Raw genomic sequence first — 21532 nt, 5'->3', positions numbered from 1 at the left:
CTTTCGCATAGGTGCCGCAACCACAGCCGCCCAAAAAGGACTCTCAGCAACAGATTCAAGCTCTTGATCGTTGGTCATCCCAAGCTTTCAAAAGCTACATTAGATCTAACCGCTTCCACATCAAAAAAGCGCACCAAACCCTATCAGCTAAACCAACTCTAACTCGTTTGATTGCCGGCGGAGCTTACCCATTCGATTTAACTCAAGTCGGATGGTACGAGAGCCCTCCCAATCGGCAATCTTCATGTCTACATCATCGGGGACTTACCCGTCCGATCGCAGTGAGTATTGAACTCCCTTTGGACACCGCAAAAGCCCTCTCAATATAAATCGTCCACCTCATCGCCAGCGGAGGCTTACCCGTCCGATCGCAGTGAGTATTGAACTCCCTTTGGACACCGCAAAAGCCCTCCCAATATAAATCGCCCACCTCATCGCCAGCAGAGGCTTACCCCTCCGATCGCAGTGAGTATTGAACTCCCGTCGGACACCGCAAAAGCCCTCCCAATATAAATCGCGCACCTCATCGCCAGCGGAGGCTTACCCGTCTGATCGCAGTGAGTATTGAACTCCCGTCGGACACCGCAAAAGCCCTCCCAATATAAATCGCCCACCTCATCGCCAGCGGAGGCTTACCCGTCCGATCGCAGTGAGTATTGAACTCCCTTTGGACACCGCAAAAGCCCTCCCAATATAAATCGCCCACCTCATCGCCAGCAGAGGCTTACCCCTCCGATCGCAGTGAGTATTGAACTCCCGTCGGACACCGCAAAAGCCCTCCCAATATAAATCGCCCACCTCATCGCCAGCGGAGGCTTACCCCTCCGATCGCAGTGAGTATTGAACTCCCGTCGGACACCGCAAAAGCCCTCCCAATATAAATCGCCCACCTCATCGCCAGCGGAGGCTTACCCCTCCGATCGCAGTGAGTATTGAACTCCCGTCGGACACCGCAAAAGCCCTCCCAATATAAATCGCGCACCTCATCGCCAGCGGAGGCTTACCCGTCCGATCGCAGTGAGTATTGAACTCCCGTCGGACACCGCAAAAGCCCTCCCAATATAAATCGCCCACCTCATCGCCAGCGGAGGCTTACCCGTCCGATCGCAGTGAGTATTGAACTCCCGTCGGACACCGCAAAAGCCCTCCCAATATAAATCGTCCACCTCATCGCCAGCGGAGGCTTACCCGTCCGATCGCAGTGAGTATTGAACTCCCGTCGGACACCGCAAAAGCCCTCCCAATATAAATCGCGCACCTCATCGCCAGCGGAGGCTTACCCGTCCGATCGCAGTGAGTATTGAACTCCCGTCGGACACCGCAAAAGCCCTCCCAATATAAATCGCGCACCTCATCGCCAGCGGAGGCTTACCCGTCCGATCGCAGTGAGTATTGAACTCCCGTCGGACACCGCAAAAGCCCTCCCAATATAAATCGCGCACCTCATCGCCAGCGGAGGCTTACCCGTCCGATCGCAGTGAGTATTGAACTCCCGTCGGACACCGCAAAAGCCCTCCCAATATAAATCGTCCACCTCATCGCCAGCGGAGGCTTACCTGTCCGATCGCAGTGAGTATTGAACTCCCGTCGGACACCGCAAAAGCCCTCCCAATATAAATCGCGCACCTCATCGCCATCACAGTGAGTATTGAACTCCCTTTAGACACCGCAAAAGCCCTCCCAATATAAATCGCCCACCTCATCGCCAGCGGAGGCTTACCCGTCCGATCGCAGTGAGTATTGAACTCCCGTCGGACACCGCAAAAGCCCTCCCAATATAAATCGTCCACCTCATCGCCAGCGGAGGCTTACCTGTCCGATCGCAGTGAGTATTGAACTCCCGTCGGACACCGCAAAAGCCCTCCCAATATAAATCGCGCACCTCATCGCCATCACAGTGAGTATTGAACTCCCTTTAGACACCGCAAAAGCCCTCCCAATATAAATCGCCCACCTCATCGCCAGCGGAGGCTTACCCGTCCGATCGCAGTGAGTATTGAACTCCCGTCGGACACCGCAAAAGCCCTCCCAATATAAATCGTCCACCTCATCGCCAGCGGAGGCTTACCCGTCCGATCGCAGTGAGTATTGAACTCCCGTCGGACACCGCAAAAGCCCTCCCAATATAAATCGCGCACCTCATCGCCAGCGGAGGCTTACCCGTCCGATCGCAGTGAGTATTGAACTCCCGTCGGACACCGCAAAAGCCCTCCCAATATAAATCGCGCACCTCATCGCCAGCGGAGGCTTACCCGTCCGATCGCAGTGAGTATTGAACTCCCGTCGGACACCGCAAAAGCCCTCCCAATATAAATCGCGCACCTCATCGCCAGCGGAGGCTTACCCGTCCGATCGCAGTGAGTATTGAACTCCCGTCGGACACCGCAAAAGCCCTCCCAATATAAATCGTCCACCTCATCGCCAGCGGAGGCTTACCTGTCCGATCGCAGTGAGTATTGAACTCCCGTCGGACACCGCAAAAGCCCTCCCAATATAAATCGCGCACCTCATCGCCATCACAGTGAGTATTGAACTCCCTTTAGACACCGCAAAAGCCCTCCCAATATAAATCGCCCACCTCATCGCCAGCGGAGGCTTACCCGTCCGATCGCAGTGAGTATTGAACTCCCGTCGGACACCGCAAAAGCCCTCCCAATATAAATCGTCCACCTCATCGCCAGCGGAGGCTTACCTGTCCGATCGCAGTGAGTATTGAACTCCCGTCGGACACCGCAAAAGCCCTCCCAATATAAATCGCGCACCTCATCGCCATCACAGTGAGTATTGAACTCCCTTTAGACACCGCAAAAGCCCTCCCAATATAAATCGCCCACCTCATCGCCAGCGGAGGCTTACCCGTCCGATCGCAGTGAGTATTGAACTCCCGTCGGACACCGCAAAAGCCCTCCCAATATAAATCGCCCACCTCATCGCCAGCGGAGGCTTACCCGTCCGATCGCAGTGAGTATTGAACTCCCGTCGGACACCGCAAAAGCCCTCCCAATATAAATCGCCCACCTCATCGCCAGCGGAGGCTTACCCGTCCGATCGCAGTGAGTATTGAACTCCCGTCGGACACCGCAAAAGCCCTCCCAATATAAATCGCCCACCTCATCGCCAGCGGAGGCTTACCCGTCCGATCGCAGTGAGTATTGAACTCCCGTCGGACGCCGCAAAAAGCCCTCCCAATCTGATATGATAAATAAAGAGACAAATTTAGCTGTCTAGCCCCATTGACTCCCATTCATTTTGCACTCATGGCGATCGCCCCCAGTGGAACTCTGGTGGTACTACAACCAAAATTCGGTACAATAGGGCTTAATAGGGAGTGGGCAGGCTCTCCGTAGACGGGCTCTGGAACTACTGAGTGCTGCTTTAAAGCCACAGATGAGAATCTTGCGCTGGCCAGTGTTACACTCACTTATACTGACACCTACTGGCGTGCGTCTGTGTAGCATCACGCAAAAATAAAGGTTTACAGTAACGGACGCGACTGTTAATACGTTATTCGTAGTGACCCATGAGATATTTATTTTGTGTATTTCCTAGAATGGGCAGTTTGTGACTTTGCGAGATAAACAACATAAAGTAGCACTGGTATTACAAAACATTCAGTGGCACATACCAATCAAATACAGACGTGACACAAATAACACGTTTGAAAAATTATTAATGCACTTTCATTTGTTTAATTGATATTTTAAATATCACAAAATTAGGCTATTTATTTAGGATTTTGTGCCACAATTACGTCAGTAGGCTTTAGATGTTCGATTAATCTGTCAGTCACTACTGGAGGTGTCGCAACACGGTGACATGTTCCGCAACTCGGTGTCAGTCAGGTGTCATGTCAGTGTATTGCGATGTCAGTGACACATGCCACTATCCACCACTGGCACATGCCAATAATGTCAGTGACACATGCCACTATCCACTGGCACATGCCAATGAAGACCAGATGTGCCACCAGATGTGCCAATATGCATAGTGACATGTGCCATTGGCTTCTGTGCTTCAGATGCCATGTCACTTAATGTTAAAACTGCTACTGGCTAACCTGTTAACATGGGTACTGAAAAAAATACGCACGGCATACGCAATGCAAACGGAGTGTGTGAAACAGGTGTTACAGTGCGTATCATAACTAATTTTCATTGCACGATACACACAATGCGTGCTATAGAGACGCATCTAATGAGAACGAGTTGTTATTGTAGTTCTGGACTAAATGAGAGCATGCATTTTCTCATCTCACATGTACAAAACAAATGAACTATTCCTCAAAATGAATAAAAACAGTGAATGCAACATTGCAAAGCATTTCTTTTAAAAGTAACTTTCCCCAACTCTGTAGTTTTAAATTTTATTATAATATTTTGTAACCTAATTGTCAAATATTAAATGACTGTAGTAGATGACAGAGTCTTTATTGTTGAATGTTGACTAACAAACTCTCTCATATTGTAATTATTAGGTACAGAGGTGAAGAAAGCAGTGGGTGATGAAGTTTCCTTTGGTCCAGATAAACCTCCTCCTCCTCCTGTCTCCAGCATCACATGGAAACACATTAAAGATGGTGAAACTGTTAAGGCAATTGAATGGGAAGACGGAGAAATTCAAACCCCGAATCCTAGATTCAAAGGCATCACGACTCTTAATACAGCGACCGGACAAATCACGATTACTAAACTAACAGTCGAACATAGTGGAGTTTATACCATTGACATCAGCGGTAAAGAGCAGGCACAAAGATTCACATTGACTGTTATGGGTGAGTGGATGCTGATTATTATATTCATTAATATAATATTATAAATGCATCATATTAGTATTATTAATATTATGGTTGTTTTTTACTTAGCCTCACATACAGAAAAACAAAAGAATTGATGTAATTGTACAATAATGGCATCAGATTGTAATACCATGATACTTTAATACCGTGGTATTTACATGGTACAAGATACTTTCAAGAATACCACATGTCCAAAAACCACTCTAGTATTATAGTGCTTTTTCTGTAAGTTATGGTTTTGTTTAGTAACTGGATGTTACCCTCTAATACCATCATTGTACAATGGTACGGTCACAGTATACTTTTTGCAATGCTAATGTAGTTGTGTTTGATTTCATTGTGTTTCTTTATAGACTGAATGTTCATATTTGTTTTCTTTCACAGAACGGGTCCCCAAACCTGTGATTAAAATAGAGCCGAGTGATAACCCTGATGTTGTGTATTTAATATGTGAGTACAGTGATAAAATTATCTGGAAGAATTCTACTGGAGAAACACTGACGGGTTCAGCGCACCAAACGAAAGGAGAGTCCATTACTGTCAGAAACCAAGGAAATCCAGAAATCTTCTACACCTGTACACTCCAGAACACAGTGAGTGAGGAGACCAGTGATCCGGTCTATGAGAGAGATCTGTTTAAAGGTGAGACGCTGGACGGACACTAAACACAACCTGTATGCAAGAAGAATATACTTATGCTTTTATTTAGATTATGCAATCATTCAATAATGCAAGATGCAATTTAATAACCTTATGATCCCTGTGGTGAAAATCAGTTTTGTTTATATGTGTATGTGGGGTTTTAAATATGCTTTAAGACAAAAAACATGTGCAAATTCATAAGTCAACACCATTGTTTCTTTCACAATCACAGAGCCGGTCCCCAAACCTGTGATTAAAAAAGAGCCGAGTGATAACCCTGATGTTTGGTATTTGAGATGCAAGTATAATGAAACAATCATCTGGAAGAATTCTGCTGGAGAAACACTGAAGGGTTCGACAATCACCCCGAAAGGAGAGTCCATTAGAGTTAAAAAAATTGGAAATCCAGAAATCTTCTACACCTGTACACTCAAGAACACAGTGAGTGAGGAGACCAGTGATCCGGTCTATGAGAGAGATCTGTTTAAAGGTGAGACGCTGGAGGTATTTTAACCACATAAATCTGAAAGTAACGATGAATATGCATGTTTTTCTTTAGAGTATGTCATAAATCAGTAATGCAAGATATAATTTAATAAACTTACTATGCTAATTTAAATATGCTTTCCTGGAATTGGTTTTATAACATATTTTTCCCCCACATTAGCATCAAACAAAGGATGTGTCGTCACAGCTGTCGTTCCTTCAATCACTATGATGATTATTATAATCCTTTTCCTATCATAGCTTTTCACGGTAAGACAACTGTTGTGTTTAATCTTTTAAAAATAGTCAAATATGTTTCCATTCTTTCATCTGTGCTTATCATTTGCTCAAAACATGTAATGTAATAAATGTATTAATATTCACGTTGACTGTAAATTGTAACGGCCACCTGATTTGTGATATACCTTTAAGACGCCTCCTTTGATGCTGGAGACGCAAGATTAAGCTTATTTAATTTCTTTATGGAAAATCATTGCTATATGTTTTATAATGTAAATAAAACACCTGTTTTCCCTCAGAAACAGCATCTGTGAGTGTGTGTGATGTCACACACTTCTGTTGGAACTTCATCCTCAGGTTATGAATATATGAATGTACTGTTAAATATGCAGATATTTAATTTATTTATTACTTACTGTCACCAACGTAAACAGTTTTGCAGTTGTGTTCGTGTAGAAATAAATTTGCTTCTAAAAATTGATATTGTTCAGAAAAACATTGAAAAAAATATATGACAATACATTTTACACTATTTTAAAGTAAATGTTCTGCCTCATTTTTTTGTTTCTGGAGGAAAGTAGAGAAGGCGTTTTATTTTATTTAATTTACTGTAGCTACCAAGGCAGAGGGATTGTTTTGCACTAGTGCCAATGTGAAGAGTTTGATGCAGGGCAATGCAAACACAGAATGCACTGTAAATCACTTTGAATAAAATCCTCTGTCAAATGTTAAATGTGAATGTATTCTGTCAAGACTTCTATTTGAAAACAGAAATTTAAATTCAGAAGGAGATTTGTGCCAGTAGTGAAGTATTTAATTTTTATTAAGTTGAATCAATTACAAATTGTATCCATCACAGTTTTGGTTGTATAATTTAATTACATATTTACAATATATAAAAATATTGGTGTCAGGCTATATACTACGTCATATCGTAAGTCGGATATTATAAAACAGCTACTGTTTTTGGGAGCAAATATTCACTCTAAAATTAATAACTGGTTTCATGGGCTGGTCTGTCGAATTTTTTTTTTTTTTTTTGACAAATGCATTACGCCGGCACAAAGACCCCAGATCCATCAATTAAGCAAAACAAAAATATTGGGTCACTGATTTTTTATGGGCTGTCAGACAAAAATAAATAAATTATGAGATGTATAATCGGCCCACAAAGGATGTCATTGTTCCAGGTGACCAGTCCACCCCTTCCATAGTGTTTTCTTTACTGTGGAAGTCAATGGGGTCCATCAACTCTCTGGTAACAACATTCTTCAAAAAATATTAATTCTTCAAAAAATATCTTCTTTTGTGTTCAACAGAAGAGCTAAACTCTTACTTAAAAAGTAAGTTTACTGAGTAAATTATGACAACATTTTTATTTTTGGGTGAACTATCCCTTTAACCGACATCTTCAGTTTATGGTTCTGTCAGTTAACCGCTAACTCTCTGATCGCAAACAGGAAATTATTTCTGTTTCCTCGAGACAGAACCACAACCACAGCCACAGAACCAGAAGTGAAGGGGTTAAACAGTCATAGTTGCGCTATACACTTAATTTTCATATGGATCCATGTCTACAATATTTAACAACAATACTTCTAAATAAAATCACTTTTCCATTATACGATATCATGATGTTGAGCAAAATTTTAAAACATAGCCTATTGATCATGCGTAATGTCAATGAATGGATACAAACGCAGTAGTTTATACTTCAAGGATATAGGCTACAACTATACACCGTTATTATTTCAAATAATATTAATAAATGTGTAACATGTTGTAAAGTGTTTCCCATTTGACTGTATGTTTGATCATATTATTTCTTTCATGTTCATGATGATACAAATAATACTAAAAGGTGCTCTAACCATTAAATACAACGCCAGAACAAGTGAAACCTGACTCTATGAAAACAAATAGGATTTAAAAAAAAATAATCTAAAATAATAGGTTTAAAACATATCTTTGGAAAATTTTTAGCAGATGAACACTTAGTATTATCCATTAACCTGGTAATTAAAAAAAAAAAAACCTCATTGTAGCCTACATCATGATATCTAATGCATTTATGAACAGAAAAGTGACTTTGTTTTAAAGTATTGTTGTTAAATATTGTAGATCCGATCAAAATCCATGTGAAAATTTTTTAGAGCAAAAACTCTTTACATTCGATTATCATGAAAACGCATCCCAGGGAACAATCGACTCGGTAACCATGTGTTAATTACCCCTAGGTTCAATTTTCACTGGAATTGTCCTTTAATTTTGTCAGCAGCTCATTAATCATTCACAGTAAAAAATGAAAATGTGTATTTAGTATAAATAGGGTTGATTAAAATTTCATGTTGACTGTAAATTACTATAGTGTAAATGATTAATTTGTCACTGTAGTTTTTTTAAGGTGTTTCTGCTGCTAGCTTGGGAGACACACTAGTAGAGTAAGTGTATTTTCTTTATTCCTTGTGAAAAAACTTTATTGTATGCAACAATATAAAAACCAAAACTCTATGGGTTCTGTGCAGCTGTGACCAATCAGCATCCAAGGAACTAATACTGTATGTTTTTTATAATGTACATTTACTGTAAAAAGGAGCATTTTTTACTGTTTTTTTTTTTTTTTTTTTCACAGAAATGATATTCATGAGTGAATGACTGATGCTCATCATGAACCTTCAAATGCAAAGCCACATGTGGATCTTCTCGACACATTTTACTAAAGCATCTGCTCTTAACCGCCTGTGCCTTCAGAACTTTTACTGTCTCCTCTGGTTCTGAATATATAAATCTATGGTTAAATATGCAAATACTTTTTCAAGGAGGGACAAGATGAGAATATCTTACTGGCACCAAACAGAGAGTAGCGTATAAATAAACAAATCATCTATTCATTTTTCTTTTGTATAGAAAAGCAGAGAAGGCATTTAATTCTGTTTCATGTAAAGGCAGAGGGATTGTTCTGCGCTCACATCCAAAATATGATGAGTTTGATAAAGGGACATGAACTAATAAAATAGTAAACATTGAATGCAGTGTATCACTTTGAATAAAATCCTCTGTAAAATGTGAATGCATCTAGTGTGGTTATTTTTCATGCATTATGGTTGTGGATTGTAGTCTTGCTGGAAACAGACACTCTTGTGCCAGACATTAATTTCACACATTTGCAATGAACGTACAGTAAGATGGCAGCAGTGACCCTTTACTAGTGGAAGTCCAACACAATGCAAGGCGTTTTCAAACTTCCTCTGTTCTTACACCACGCCTCGGTGTTTGTGTCTCTGAGTGTCTCTCAAAGTCTCGAAGACAAGTGAATAAAGTTTAGGCTACTTTTTCTAACAAAAATGTCACTTCAACTCTTGTCGTTGATCTCCGTCGTTGTGTTCTTCACCACAGGAGCTGTTTCAGGTGAGTTATTAATGTGTTCATGGAAATAACCGTTCTTGTCAAACCTAAACAGGGTCAGATTTACTAACAGTGCAAACCCTCTTTTGGAGTTAAAACAATTACTGTCATGATTTACTAAACACACGCTGTGAAAAATTAGCTCTGAAAAGGATGGACAGGGTTATTTTGCGGTGGACCTTCATTATTGCATGAGTTTATTTTTCAGGCGCAATATTTATGCTGGGAGGAGATCATTTAAAGGTACAATATGCAAGAATTTTGCATTAAAATATCCCATAATCTCAAGGCCAGTGTTATATATTTTGTTAAGTTGATTACTTACAATATCCCAAATGTTTCCAACTATTTTTTAATCGTGAGCAAATTGTGATTTTAACCAAGGAAACGGGGCGTTAGAGCAGGGGTGAGCTGGGAGTCCCCAGTCAGTTGCGTCATATCCGCGTTACCCTCGGTTTCCGCTCATACTGCGTGGAGTCCTGGACAAATGCAGAAGTTGTTGTAGCGTCTATCAAGAAACAAACGTTAGCTTGTTTCGTGCAGTCGTTATGGAACACAATTATTCTTTACCGATTGCAGCTGGTTCTGTCGACAAAGCATACTTAATTTTATATTTTCCAAATGTAGCATTCGGTAATAGTTATGTTTATGTAAGGGAAGTATTATTGCTTTAGATTTGTGTTTAACGTTAGTTCATTGACATTGTTTATCACGTCTGGTGTTTATGGCCATGTAAATAAATATAGCATGTGTTATACATAAAGATTAATCAGTATTTTGGCAAATGATGTGGGTATGTTCGAATGTACTTTTACAACAATTGTTTAGAACACGTAAAACTGCGCCGCGTTATCACAACAATGAATTCGACATACAGTAACATCTATGATAACCAATTTAGTATTAAACCTTACTTTTCTTGCGGTTAATTAATTTTAATGAAATAAAAGTGTGATGAGGTTCAAGAGTCAGGAAGGAAGAAGACAGGGGTCGGCGTGACTGGGACTCGTACTTTATTAAAATAAAGCAAAACAAACAAAAGTCGCGCACAACGCGCATTCACCGTGACAACCGCGACGGCACAAAACAGTTCAAAAATGAGAGCTCGGATCCACCGGTTTTCTTTCTCTGCGTCCAATTTTCTCTTCAGTCTCTCTCTCGTTCCAGCGCGGCTTATAAGCGGTCTCTCCACGCGGATCACAGCAATAAGACACAGGTGTTCGTCATTTGCACTTGACCTACTTGCGGGACGCTCGTCTCTTCTCTCTCCCATTACAGACCGCGCTGAACCACGCCCCCCTCGCCACAAAAAGCATGTCATTATAAAAATAAAACTTAACCTCATCCATGAACATGATTTTTCGATTCCCGTCTGACTGATTTACATCCACGGTGGAGTTTAAAACGACAGTTCCCATCATTCCACGCTCCTTCACATCGTCATCAAGCTACGCCGTTGTTGTTGTTTAGAATGTAGCGCCCTCTAGCGGCAAAAAATTCTTGCATATTGTAGCTTTAAATGAATCACGCAAGGTGATTTACTGGTAGATTGCGTTGGTCATTATGGAAATGATCTGTTCTTTCATTTGCATGTCGTCAGTACAGATGGTGGACAACCAAAATGCCTATTACCGCCGCGCCAGCCGCCGCGGCGAAATCACCGCGGCGAAAATAAACCAGCCGCATTTCAAAGTCGTTCCCGAAATGACCGCCAGGTGGCGCAAAGGGACATTGTGCAAAACAGCAGCAATTGCCGCATTTTAAAATGTAAGTGGGTTAAATATAAAACCCTAAGCCTAATAGGCATATTTTTCATATATATAAATAGGCCTATTAGGCTACAACAGAATAGAACCAAAGATAGAATAAATTTTAGAACTGAAAAAATAGAATCAAAAGTTAAAAATAGAGACGATATTAGGAGCAATGACGCGGAATATTTTTACTATTCTATTGAGGAATTAGATAAATGAAGAGCTCTCGTGAGCGATACAATTGCATAGTAATTTATAGTGATTTCAAAAGCAGTCCTTAAAAAAAAAAAAATACATGGAGTAGTGTGGCATAATTTTTGAGAGATTACTCGGAACGCGTTTTAGTTAAGATCCTGGTTTCAATGCCCTTAATGTATATAGGCTTGGCTACTGCTTTAAAAAAATGTCACAACGCGTTTTGAGATTGTTTTGAATTAAACATTGAAGTTTAAAATGTAGTGTTTTGGCACACCAGGCCGAGTGGCGTTACGCATTGTTCAAAAATCAGGTTTTATTCTGGCATGTTGAACTGGCGTTATATATATATATTTTTTTTTTTGATTTATTAGATTTAGATTTTAGATTTCGTTAGATTTTATTTTTCTCATAACAGCTAAAATAACTAATATATGCCTTGTCTTAATATGACCTACTTAATATAGGCAATAGGCATATAATAGCCTATATAATAAATTAGCAAAACTTGGCCACTAAATATTTAATTTTCAATTATTTTAATTATCACAATTAAAGTTTTAATTTTATTAAATTGAACAAGCGCAACAATCAGCATTTAATCAAATATTCTAAAAGATGTATTATCAATAATAATGTTATTTCAACATAATATTTCGTTTTTTTCGACATAATGTGTGCGTGCAACAAGCAAGATGTGTAGCCTATTTGTAAATCCGGTGATGCGTGCATTGATTTTTATCAATAAACTAGTGTTTTCTGACAGTGTCGACTACAAAGATGAAGTTGACGATCGCCATATTTGTAGTGAACGCACCTAGAGAGAAATGCACATATAGACATAATCAGAGAGTAGCCTTTTTCTTTTCGTTTTGAATTATTTCGTTTGAAGACGAAATAGGAGGATGAGATGCGCTCCAGCTGACGTGCAATGCAAGTGACCGCGCGGGCGCCTCCATGATTAATAGTGTCTGTTATATTTGCTTCTCTTACTTATTTAAATACAGGCAATTGGTTGATGAAAAATTGATTAAAATTAAGATACAATTTATAGAAAACGAAATTCACTTTAAAGAAAGGTTTTCTACTAAACAAAACGTAATGAAGTGGTCAAAATCATGTCTGACCCACTCCATATCCATCTCTCGATATAATGCATCCTATCTTACTCGTGCTGTTCACTTTTCATATTCAACATAGATGGAAAAAAATAACATTATAATATTTTAACAAATATGATACTAAATGAGATTATTTAATGGCTACAACAGTATAGGAGGCCTATAGACTTTTTTTTTTTAGAATAGAATTTTGCTGTGCACTTGCATATTAGTGTCAGCTGGGAAGGAAATATAGAGACCAGACCTCTTGGAACTTTAACTGAATACATAGCGTTGGTAAAGCATACTGAAATTACATCCCTACAAATGTATTAGGCCCTACTGAAAATAAATGTATCGAATTTAAGCAAAGTAGCCTAAATGTTAAGAATGTAAGCCCTTTGCTTTTTTACGTAGCCTATAAAGGACTCTTATAGCCGACTTTGTGTTAATTTAATTTGTAGAGGATTTTTTTTTAACTCAAACATTAACACTGAAATAAATGAAACTAAATTATTGTACATTTTTTGGCACACCACGACGAGTGGCGCTATGCATTGTTCTAAAGCCAGGTTTTATTCTGGCATGTTGAATTAGTGTTCGACAAACGCGGCGGCGCGTTCATTTGAATGAAGAGCGTTTGAGCGAACACACACTGGAACGTTAGGCCATGTCGCAACGAGTGAAACGTGGCCGAGTGGTTGAACTTACGTTACGATCATTTAGATGGCACGGGTTCGAATCCCGAACTAACTTGGACTACTGATATTTTTATATTAGCCTATTAATGCATTAATGCGTTTAAACAACAAACAATAAAATCAGAACCAGTATTCTGTTGCGTTCATGGTTCCAGTGGCAGTAATGCATCCACGGCTTTTCAAAATGTCACAAAGCGTTGTGAGATTGTTTTGAATGAAATATTGAAGTTTATAATTAAGTGTTTTGGCACACCACGACGAATGGCAAACTCTTTGTTTTGTTTTGCAAACTCAGCTAGCCTGTGGGGGGTTTGGAGAAGGCAATAGTTGCTTTATCGTGGGGGTGCAGGACAGAGGTGTTAATGTTCCGTCTTTCATATGGAGAGTGTCGGAGCCAGCCTGATGAGCAGGCAAAGGCTAAATTCTTTTAAGGATTAATCTCAAAATCTCCAAAAGTCCATAGCCTATGTACAGTAGGCCCTATATCTTATTAAATTATATATTGTAGTTTTATTGATTGTATTTAAAGGTTTTCCACACACAGTTTCAATTTAGCAGATACAGAGCTCTTTAATTCGCGACCCACCTCGTTTTATTGTAAGGTGAATTCAGCAAGGCATGTTGTATCTTTGAAGGAACAACAGCTATTTGTTACTGCCACTGAAACCATGAACGCAACAGAATACTGGTTCTGATTTTATTGTTTGTCGTTTAAACGCATTAATAGGCTAATATAAAAATATCAGTAGTCCAAGTTAGTTCGGGATTCGAACCCGTGCCATCTAAATGATCGTAACGTAAGTTCAACCACTCGGCCACGCTTCACTCATTGCGACATGGCCTAACGTTCCAGTGTGTGTTCGCTCAAACGCTCTTCATTCAAATGAACGCGCCGCCGCGTTTGTCGAACACTAATTCAACATGCCAGAATAAAACCTGGCTTTAGAACAATGCATAGCGCCACTCGTCGTGGTGTGCCAAAAAAATTACAATAATTTAGTTTCATTTATTTCAGTGTTAATGTTTGAGTTAAAAAAAATCCTCTACAAATTAAATTAACAAATTTTTTCGATTTTTTCTTTCGTGATTTGTGTGGATGACACACAGCGACATATACAGTATTATCAGCTGTATTATTAATGCTTAATTTCGAGAAAGACCCGCCGCGCGCAGTGAGGGAGACCAAACTTAGTAAAAAAATATCCAGCGCGAGAGAGGCAAAGAAAAACGCCTGTTCTTAATTTATGTTGCTTTGAACTTTTTTCGTTTTGTACCGTTTTGATTTTTTAATTTAGCTGCAATTTCTTTGACAATAGAAATTTAAAATGTTGCAAGAATAAGATTCTGTGTTTCTTATTTTGCATCACAAAGGGAATAAACTCTATCGATGCAACCCTGTTTAAATAAATAAACTGTCCCGACACTTTATTCATACCTTGAAATGTGCGATGGGTTTTCAAACTTAATTAATTTTCTTTTTCTTTTACATTTTCATTGTTTATTTTTTAATTGAAAGTAATACTGTATTGAAAGTATTTTTCTGATTTGTTCGATCTGTTTTGAAAAATGTCTTCCGTTGCTATGACCGGGTATCACTGTCAGTCATCTCAATCTCGTGAATGATTCACACACACACAAAAAATAATTTAGCAGATTAAAGACGAGCTTCATCATCTTCATTTTCTGGTGCAATCGGCTGACAGTCTTCCTTCATCAGATGTGTCGTCTTTGCAGCGGCACAACTGGAATGTTGCAAATTTATGTTGTAATGTACAATTGATAATTAAACAAGACGATTGACTTTAATAAACAGATGCATTTTTTACGCATCAAGAACGGAAAAACATAAACACTGTCAGCTACACTGAGATTCGATCTCAGATCGTTTGAAGCTCCGAGAGGCTATTGTCAATGCATTGACCACAGAGCTATGGTCTGAATAGCCTAGGTCTACTACTGTTTTAAATGTAGCCTATTTTTACATATTTTGCTTTCGTTAATGCTAACCAATTCTGTTGTAGCATAATAGGCCTATATTTTTTCCCTAAAAGTTTGTTTTATTCTCTACTTTGTTTGTTTATATTTTTACATATTCAATCAGTCTCATTTTTGTTCAAATAATGCCTTTTTTTTTTTTTTTTTAAATAAACAGATAGGAAACTTACCTTTTAAAATGCCGCAGTTGCTGCTGTTTTGCCCTGTCACTTGCGGCACCCGGTATAGCCTAGTCATTTCGCTTCGACTTTGAAATTCGACTGGTTTATTTTTGCTGCGGCAGTAATAGGCATTGTGGTTGATTATTTATTAAATAATTCAATTGATAATCATAACAACATGTAAGCCTATTTAATTCTGAATATAACAAAGAATGCTTAAACCGACTAACATCGGTTAGTAACTGCAAGTCCTGAAAATGTTTTAATTTTATGTAAGTAGCCTAAATGACAAGTAACCTATTGACATAGCCTTTCTAAATTATAGAAAAACTGGGCACACACTTTTAACGTGTCTACTTTGTTTAAATTTAATGAATTTGAATTCGTTTAACCACAATATTTATCTTGAATTTATCTGTGGCCTCTCAGCTCAGATTACTGCCGCGGCAGATTACGTCATAAAGAGAATAAACTGACACTTTTCAAAGTCTGTGATTACAGCGCCACTCAGCGGTAAAAGGCAGCAAATACACATCCCAATTTTGCCGCCGCGGGAACGGCGGCGGTAAAAGTCTCATTCTGGTTGTCCACCATCTGTAGATCACTCTCTAAACTTTACACACTCTCATCGGCGCTGTTTTGGGATTGCAGTCACGCTAATTTGCCCTGTTTAGTAAATCTGCCCCTATAAGTTAGTTATATAACTAATAATTATCATAGTATTGTAGCCTACTCAATTTCATGAATATCTAATGACGGAAGAGACTGAAGAGTTTCTGTATTGACCTTATTTTTATTTTCTAATTTCATTTACCATCAAGCAAGGGCTATATATTTTCACTTCCTGGAAATTACCCAGCTAGACCAGACTTTCTTGTTGAATGTTGACTAACATAATCTCTCATATTTTAATTATTAGGTACAGAGGTGAAGAAAGCAGTGGGTGATGAAGTTTCCTTTCGTCCAGATAATCCTCCTCCTCCTTCTGTCTTCAGCATCACATGGAAACACATTAAAGATGGTGAAACTGTAAAGGTGATTGAATGGGAAGACGGAGAAACTATAATCCCGAATCCGAGATTCAACGGCATCACGACTCTTGATATGAAGACTGGACAAATCACGATTACTAAACTAACTGTCGAACATAGTGGAGTTTATACCCTTGACATCAGCGGTAAAGAGCGAGCACAAAGATTCACATTGACTGTTATGGGTGAGTGGATGCTGATTATTCATTATTATTAATATTATAAATGCATCATATTATTATTATTATTATTATTATGGTTGTTTTTACTCAGCCTCATGGAATTTACATGGTACTCCAAGATACTTTCAAGAATACCACATGTCCAAAAACCACTGTTGTATTAGTACTTTTCTGTATAAGTTATGGTTTTGTTTAGTAATTTTACCCTCTAATACCATCATTGTATGGTACTGTCACAGTACTTTAAGCAATGCTAGTGTAGTTGTGTTTGATTTCCTTGTGTTTCTTTATAGACTGAATGTTCATATTTGTTTTCTTTTACACAAATCTGCCTTCATTATATAATGACTTATGTTAGTGTGTTTCTCATGTGTTCCTCTGTCCAACAGATACTGTAGTTAGCAAAAAATAATATGATACTGAAAACAAGACTCAAAATAGTTCCTGAAATACAGACTTTGTGATGAACTATGACAGTAAAGGGAGTTTCAGCAGCGATAGAAAAAAACAGTTCGGGTCTCCAAAGAACATTTCAGTTAAAATCTCTAAAAAGAACCATTTCTTTCTTATTTTGAAGAACATTTTAATAATCTAAAGAACCTTTTTCCACTTCAAAGAACTTTTTGTGGAATGGAAAGATTCCATCGGAAACAAAGTCAGCTAAAGAACGTTTATTGTAACACTATCATTTGACTACATATCTAAATGTTCGACTTTCTGTGATTGTCTTCTATTAAAGACCGACATGAACACTCATTGCACACCAATATTTTTATTTATTGTAAATATGTAATTAAATTATACAAACAAAAATCTGATGGACACAATTGTAAATAGATTCAACTTAACAAAAAAAAAACAGAACAAATGAAATACTTCACTACTGGCACAAATCTCCTTCTGAATTTGAATTTTTGTTTTCAAATGGAAGTCTTAACAGAATACATTCACATTTAACATTTGACAGAGGATTTTATTTAAAGTGATTTACATTAAATTCTGTGTTTGCATTGCCCTGCATCAAACTCTTCACATTGGCACCAGTGGAAAACAATCCCTCTGCCATGGTAGCTACAGTAAATAAAATAAAAAGCCTTCTCTATTTCTCTTACTTCTCTACCCACTTCCTGGGAATTACCCAGCTAGACTAGACTTTCTTGTTGAATGTTGACTAACATACTCTCTCATATTTTGATTTTTAGGTCCAGAGGAGAAGAAAGCAGTGGGTGCAGTGGGTGATGAAGTTTCTTTTCGTCCAGATAAACCTCTTCCTGCTTCTGTCTCCAGCATCACATGGAAACACATTAAAGATGGTGAAACTGTTAAGGTGATTGAATGGGAAGACGGAAAAACTATAATCCCGAATCCGAGATTCAAAGACATCACAACTCTTGATATGAAGACGGGACAAATCACGATTACTAATCTAAAAGTTGAACATAGTGGAGTTTATACCATTGATATCAATGGTAAAGAGCAGGAACAAAGATTCACATGGACTGTTATGGGTGAGTGGATGCTGATTATTATATTCATTAATATTAATATTAATATTAATATTATAAATGCATCAGATTATTATGCTTGGTTTTACTTAGCCTCACATACTAAAAACAACAACAACAACAACAACAGCAACAATGCAATTGTACAATAATGTATGGTGCTTTGATTAATACCATAGTATTTACATGGTACTTCCATGAACATGTTACATGTCCAAAAACCAGTGTAGTGTTCTAGTACTTATGGTTTGCAATTAAATAACCACAGTATCTGCTACCATCATTGTACTATGGTACAGTCACAACACTTTGTGCAAGGCTAGTGTAGTTGTGTTTGATTTCCTTTTGTTTTGTCTGTGAACTGAATGCTCTTACTTTTTCTCTGTTTCTTTCACAGAGCCGGTCCCCAAACCTGAGAAGAGCGCTGTTGTGTATTTAAGATGTGAGAACAGTGATAAAGTCATTGGGAAGGATTCTACTAGAGAAGAACGGAAGTGTTCAGCATTCCTCCCGACAGGAGAGTCTATCACAGACAAAAAGGAAGGAAATCCAGAAAACTTCTACACCTGTACACCAGGGGTGTGGACTCGAGTCGCATGACTTGGACTCGAGTACCAAATTTGATGACTTGCGACTCGACTTGACATAATCAAAGATGACTTGCGACTCGACTTAGACTTTAACAACAATGACTCGCGACTGGACTCGGACTTGAGCCCTGTGACTTGGAAAGACTCGACCTACCTTCTAAAACCACATATCAGAGTTGTAATCACTGTAGTATAACACTGTATCATTGACACATGATCACAGCGCTGATTTCTGCACTTTTGTCACTAAACCAGAGAGCGCGTTCAGCAGCGCTTGTCAGTTGTCATTTATCACACGTTCAGACAGTTTTCAACCAAATAAGTTTTTTTTTTTTTTTCAGGCATTTAAATGCACAAGTACTAGTGAACCATTTATAATAAAAAAAAAAAAAAAAAAAAAAAAAAAAAAAATACACACTGATGTCAATTAGTAAGCGGAAATAATAAACCTTTCAAATAATGTTGAGACATGTTTTTTTTTTTTTTTTACAAAAAACACACATTTTAGCCTATAGGGAACTATAAAGTCTTCTCCCTGTTCACCAGCCACTCACTTACAGAAATGGATGGATTTACATTTTGTAAATATGACAGGCACGTAGCCCCAAAAAGTGTCACATGACACACACTTCGCCATGGAAATAGGAATGTTCTACAATTACTGTAGCGTTAACAAAATAATTTAACCAGGGACTCAATATTTTAAACTTAATGTATAGCAAATCACGATTTATTTACATTTTGTGAAGTTTTAAAACTAAAGTTAGTTTTTTCTTATTCGGTTTATTCTAGGTTCCAAATAATGTCTTGGATACAAAATGTGTAGCAGTTATTTCAATGAAATGATTTTGCCTTTGTTACTCTGTAAACAATACAAAATTCCACTGCCTTTTCCTTATTTTGTCTCATGTAACTTAGAACAATCCCTAAATTGAACTGAGATAGATGGGTGCCCTTAGTGAAAAGTCATGAACATATTTTAAAAGCCTTCCTGATATAAATTAGTATACGTTTCCTTTACTATAGTAATTAACACTGAGACACTAATTTGTGCAAAAAGCACTAATGACTTGTTTAAGACTTGAAGCTTAAACTCGAGGACTTGCGACTTGACTTGTACTTGTCTGTCTGTCTTGACTCGGGACTTGACTCGAGACTTGAATGCAAAGACTCGAAACTGACTTGTGACTTGCAAAACAATGACTTGGTCCCACCTCTGTACACCTGATAACAGTGCAAGTAAAGAGACCAGTGATCCGGTCTGAGAGAGAGATCTGTTTAAAGGCTAGACAGCAGAGAGTCTCTTAACAACATAAATATAAAAGTAACTATATGAATATGCTTATGGTTTTTCGGTAACACTTTAGATACTGTTCCTTCATTAATGAATAATTACACAGGAACAAACGAGTAACGCATTATTAACATTCTAGTAACTACTACAAGAAACTCTGATTAACAAATTACTAAGTAATAGCGCTCAGATGAATGTAGTAGTTCATTATTAGCTAATCAATAACTACTATTTTTTTCATACCTCCCAGAGAACTACTATCTACAGGTTCATAATTAACATGAATAATGCATAATTTATAATAAAAGGTAATGGTAACCCACTAGTAATGACTCAAGTATTACTACATCATTCTAAAGGAACTACTAATTATTTGGATCAGTGTTATAAAGTGAACAACATGATAACTACCTAATATTGACTGAAGTCATTGTAAGCTTTTGAGATTTTTGTAAGATTTTGAATAGTAATTCCTTCCAATGGATTTGGTAACACTTTAGTCATTACTGGTGTGTTCCCATGATCTTCACTTTAGAATACTGATCCAAATAATTAGTAGTTCCTTTAGAAAGATGTAGTAACACTTGAGTCATTACTATCAAAAACCTTACAAAAGCCTTAAAACTTACAATGACTTCAGTCAATATTAGGTATTTATCATGTTTTTCACTTTAGAATACTGATCCAAATTATTAGTAGTTCCTTTAGAAGGATGTAGTAACACTTGATTAATTACTAATGAGTTACCATTACCTTATTATATATTATGCAATATTAATATTAATTATGAACCTGTATATAGTAGTTCTTAGTAGTCTTCAGTGAGGTATGAAAAATAGTAGTTACTGATTAGCTAATGGTGAACTACCACATTCGACTAAACGCTATGACTTACTAATTCGTTAATCAGAGTTTCTTGTTAGTTAATAGTAGTTACTACAATGTTAATAGTGCATTACTCATTTGTTCCGGTGTAGTTATTCATTAATGAAGGAACAGTATTCTAAAGTGTTACCGGTTTTTCTTTATATTATGCAATAATTCAGTAATGCAAAATGTAATTTACTAACCTAATTCTGATTATTTAACTGTGTGTCTCAGGACTGAATTTTTGTTTTGTTTCTTCACTAGATTCAAGCATGGATTTGTTGTTGAATTCCTTCATTCACTGTGACTTTTATCATCCTTTTCCTGATTATAATTCCTTTTCACTCTAAGACTGATATTAAATTTCATCTTTTAAAACATTTGAAATGTCTGTTGGTTTCTTTTAATCTGTGCTTATCATTTGCTCAAAACCCAAAATAAACATTCTAAACATTTATGAATAACATATTGTTCTGACTATATCTATTGTTACATATGCAGATAATTTATTTTCAAGGAAGAACAAGATGAGAGTATCTTAGGCACCAAACAGAGTTGCATATAAATAAATAGCTACTAAAATTTAGTA

The 21532-nt window shown here is 38.0% G+C and overlaps 2 protein-coding genes across 4 annotated transcripts in view; both read left to right on the top strand.

The window, feature by feature from the left end:
* The window catches only part of LOC311285435 (CD48 antigen-like), a 78556-nt gene that overhangs the window by 43451 nt on the left and 13573 nt on the right, over positions 1-21532 (top strand). Inside the window, exons 2-6 of one of the 3 annotated variants that reach the window (XM_084401090.1) lie at positions 4475-4771; positions 5180-5437; positions 5670-5927; positions 6105-6193; positions 6463-6600. In XM_084401090.1, coding sequence (XP_084257216.1) covers positions 4475-4771; positions 5180-5437; positions 5670-5927; positions 6105-6184 — 893 coding nt within the window. In that variant the 3' untranslated portion in view covers positions 6185-6193; positions 6463-6600. Of the gene's footprint in view, positions 1-4474; positions 4772-5179; positions 5438-5669; positions 5928-6104; positions 6601-21532 lie in introns of those variants that run through there. The other 2 variants (XM_084401092.1, XM_084401091.1) reach the window with 2 other exon arrangements.
* LOC311285491 (uncharacterized protein) lies at positions 9326-21323 on the top strand. Its single transcript, XM_084401141.1, has 4 exons — positions 9326-9571; positions 16394-16690; positions 17890-18195; positions 18590-21323. The coding sequence occupies exons 1-4, from the start codon at positions 9508-9510 to the stop codon at positions 18790-18792; spliced, it is 870 nt and encodes a 289-aa protein (XP_084257267.1). The 5' UTR covers positions 9326-9507; the 3' UTR covers positions 18793-21323.

Source organism: Rutilus rutilus, assembly GCF_951802725.1.
Source record: "Rutilus rutilus genome assembly, chromosome: 2".
Classification (NCBI taxonomy): domain Eukaryota; kingdom Metazoa; phylum Chordata; class Actinopteri; order Cypriniformes; family Leuciscidae; genus Rutilus; species Rutilus rutilus.
Note: the sequence above shows the minus strand (reverse complement) of the source record. Positions and strands in the feature narration are given on the sequence as shown.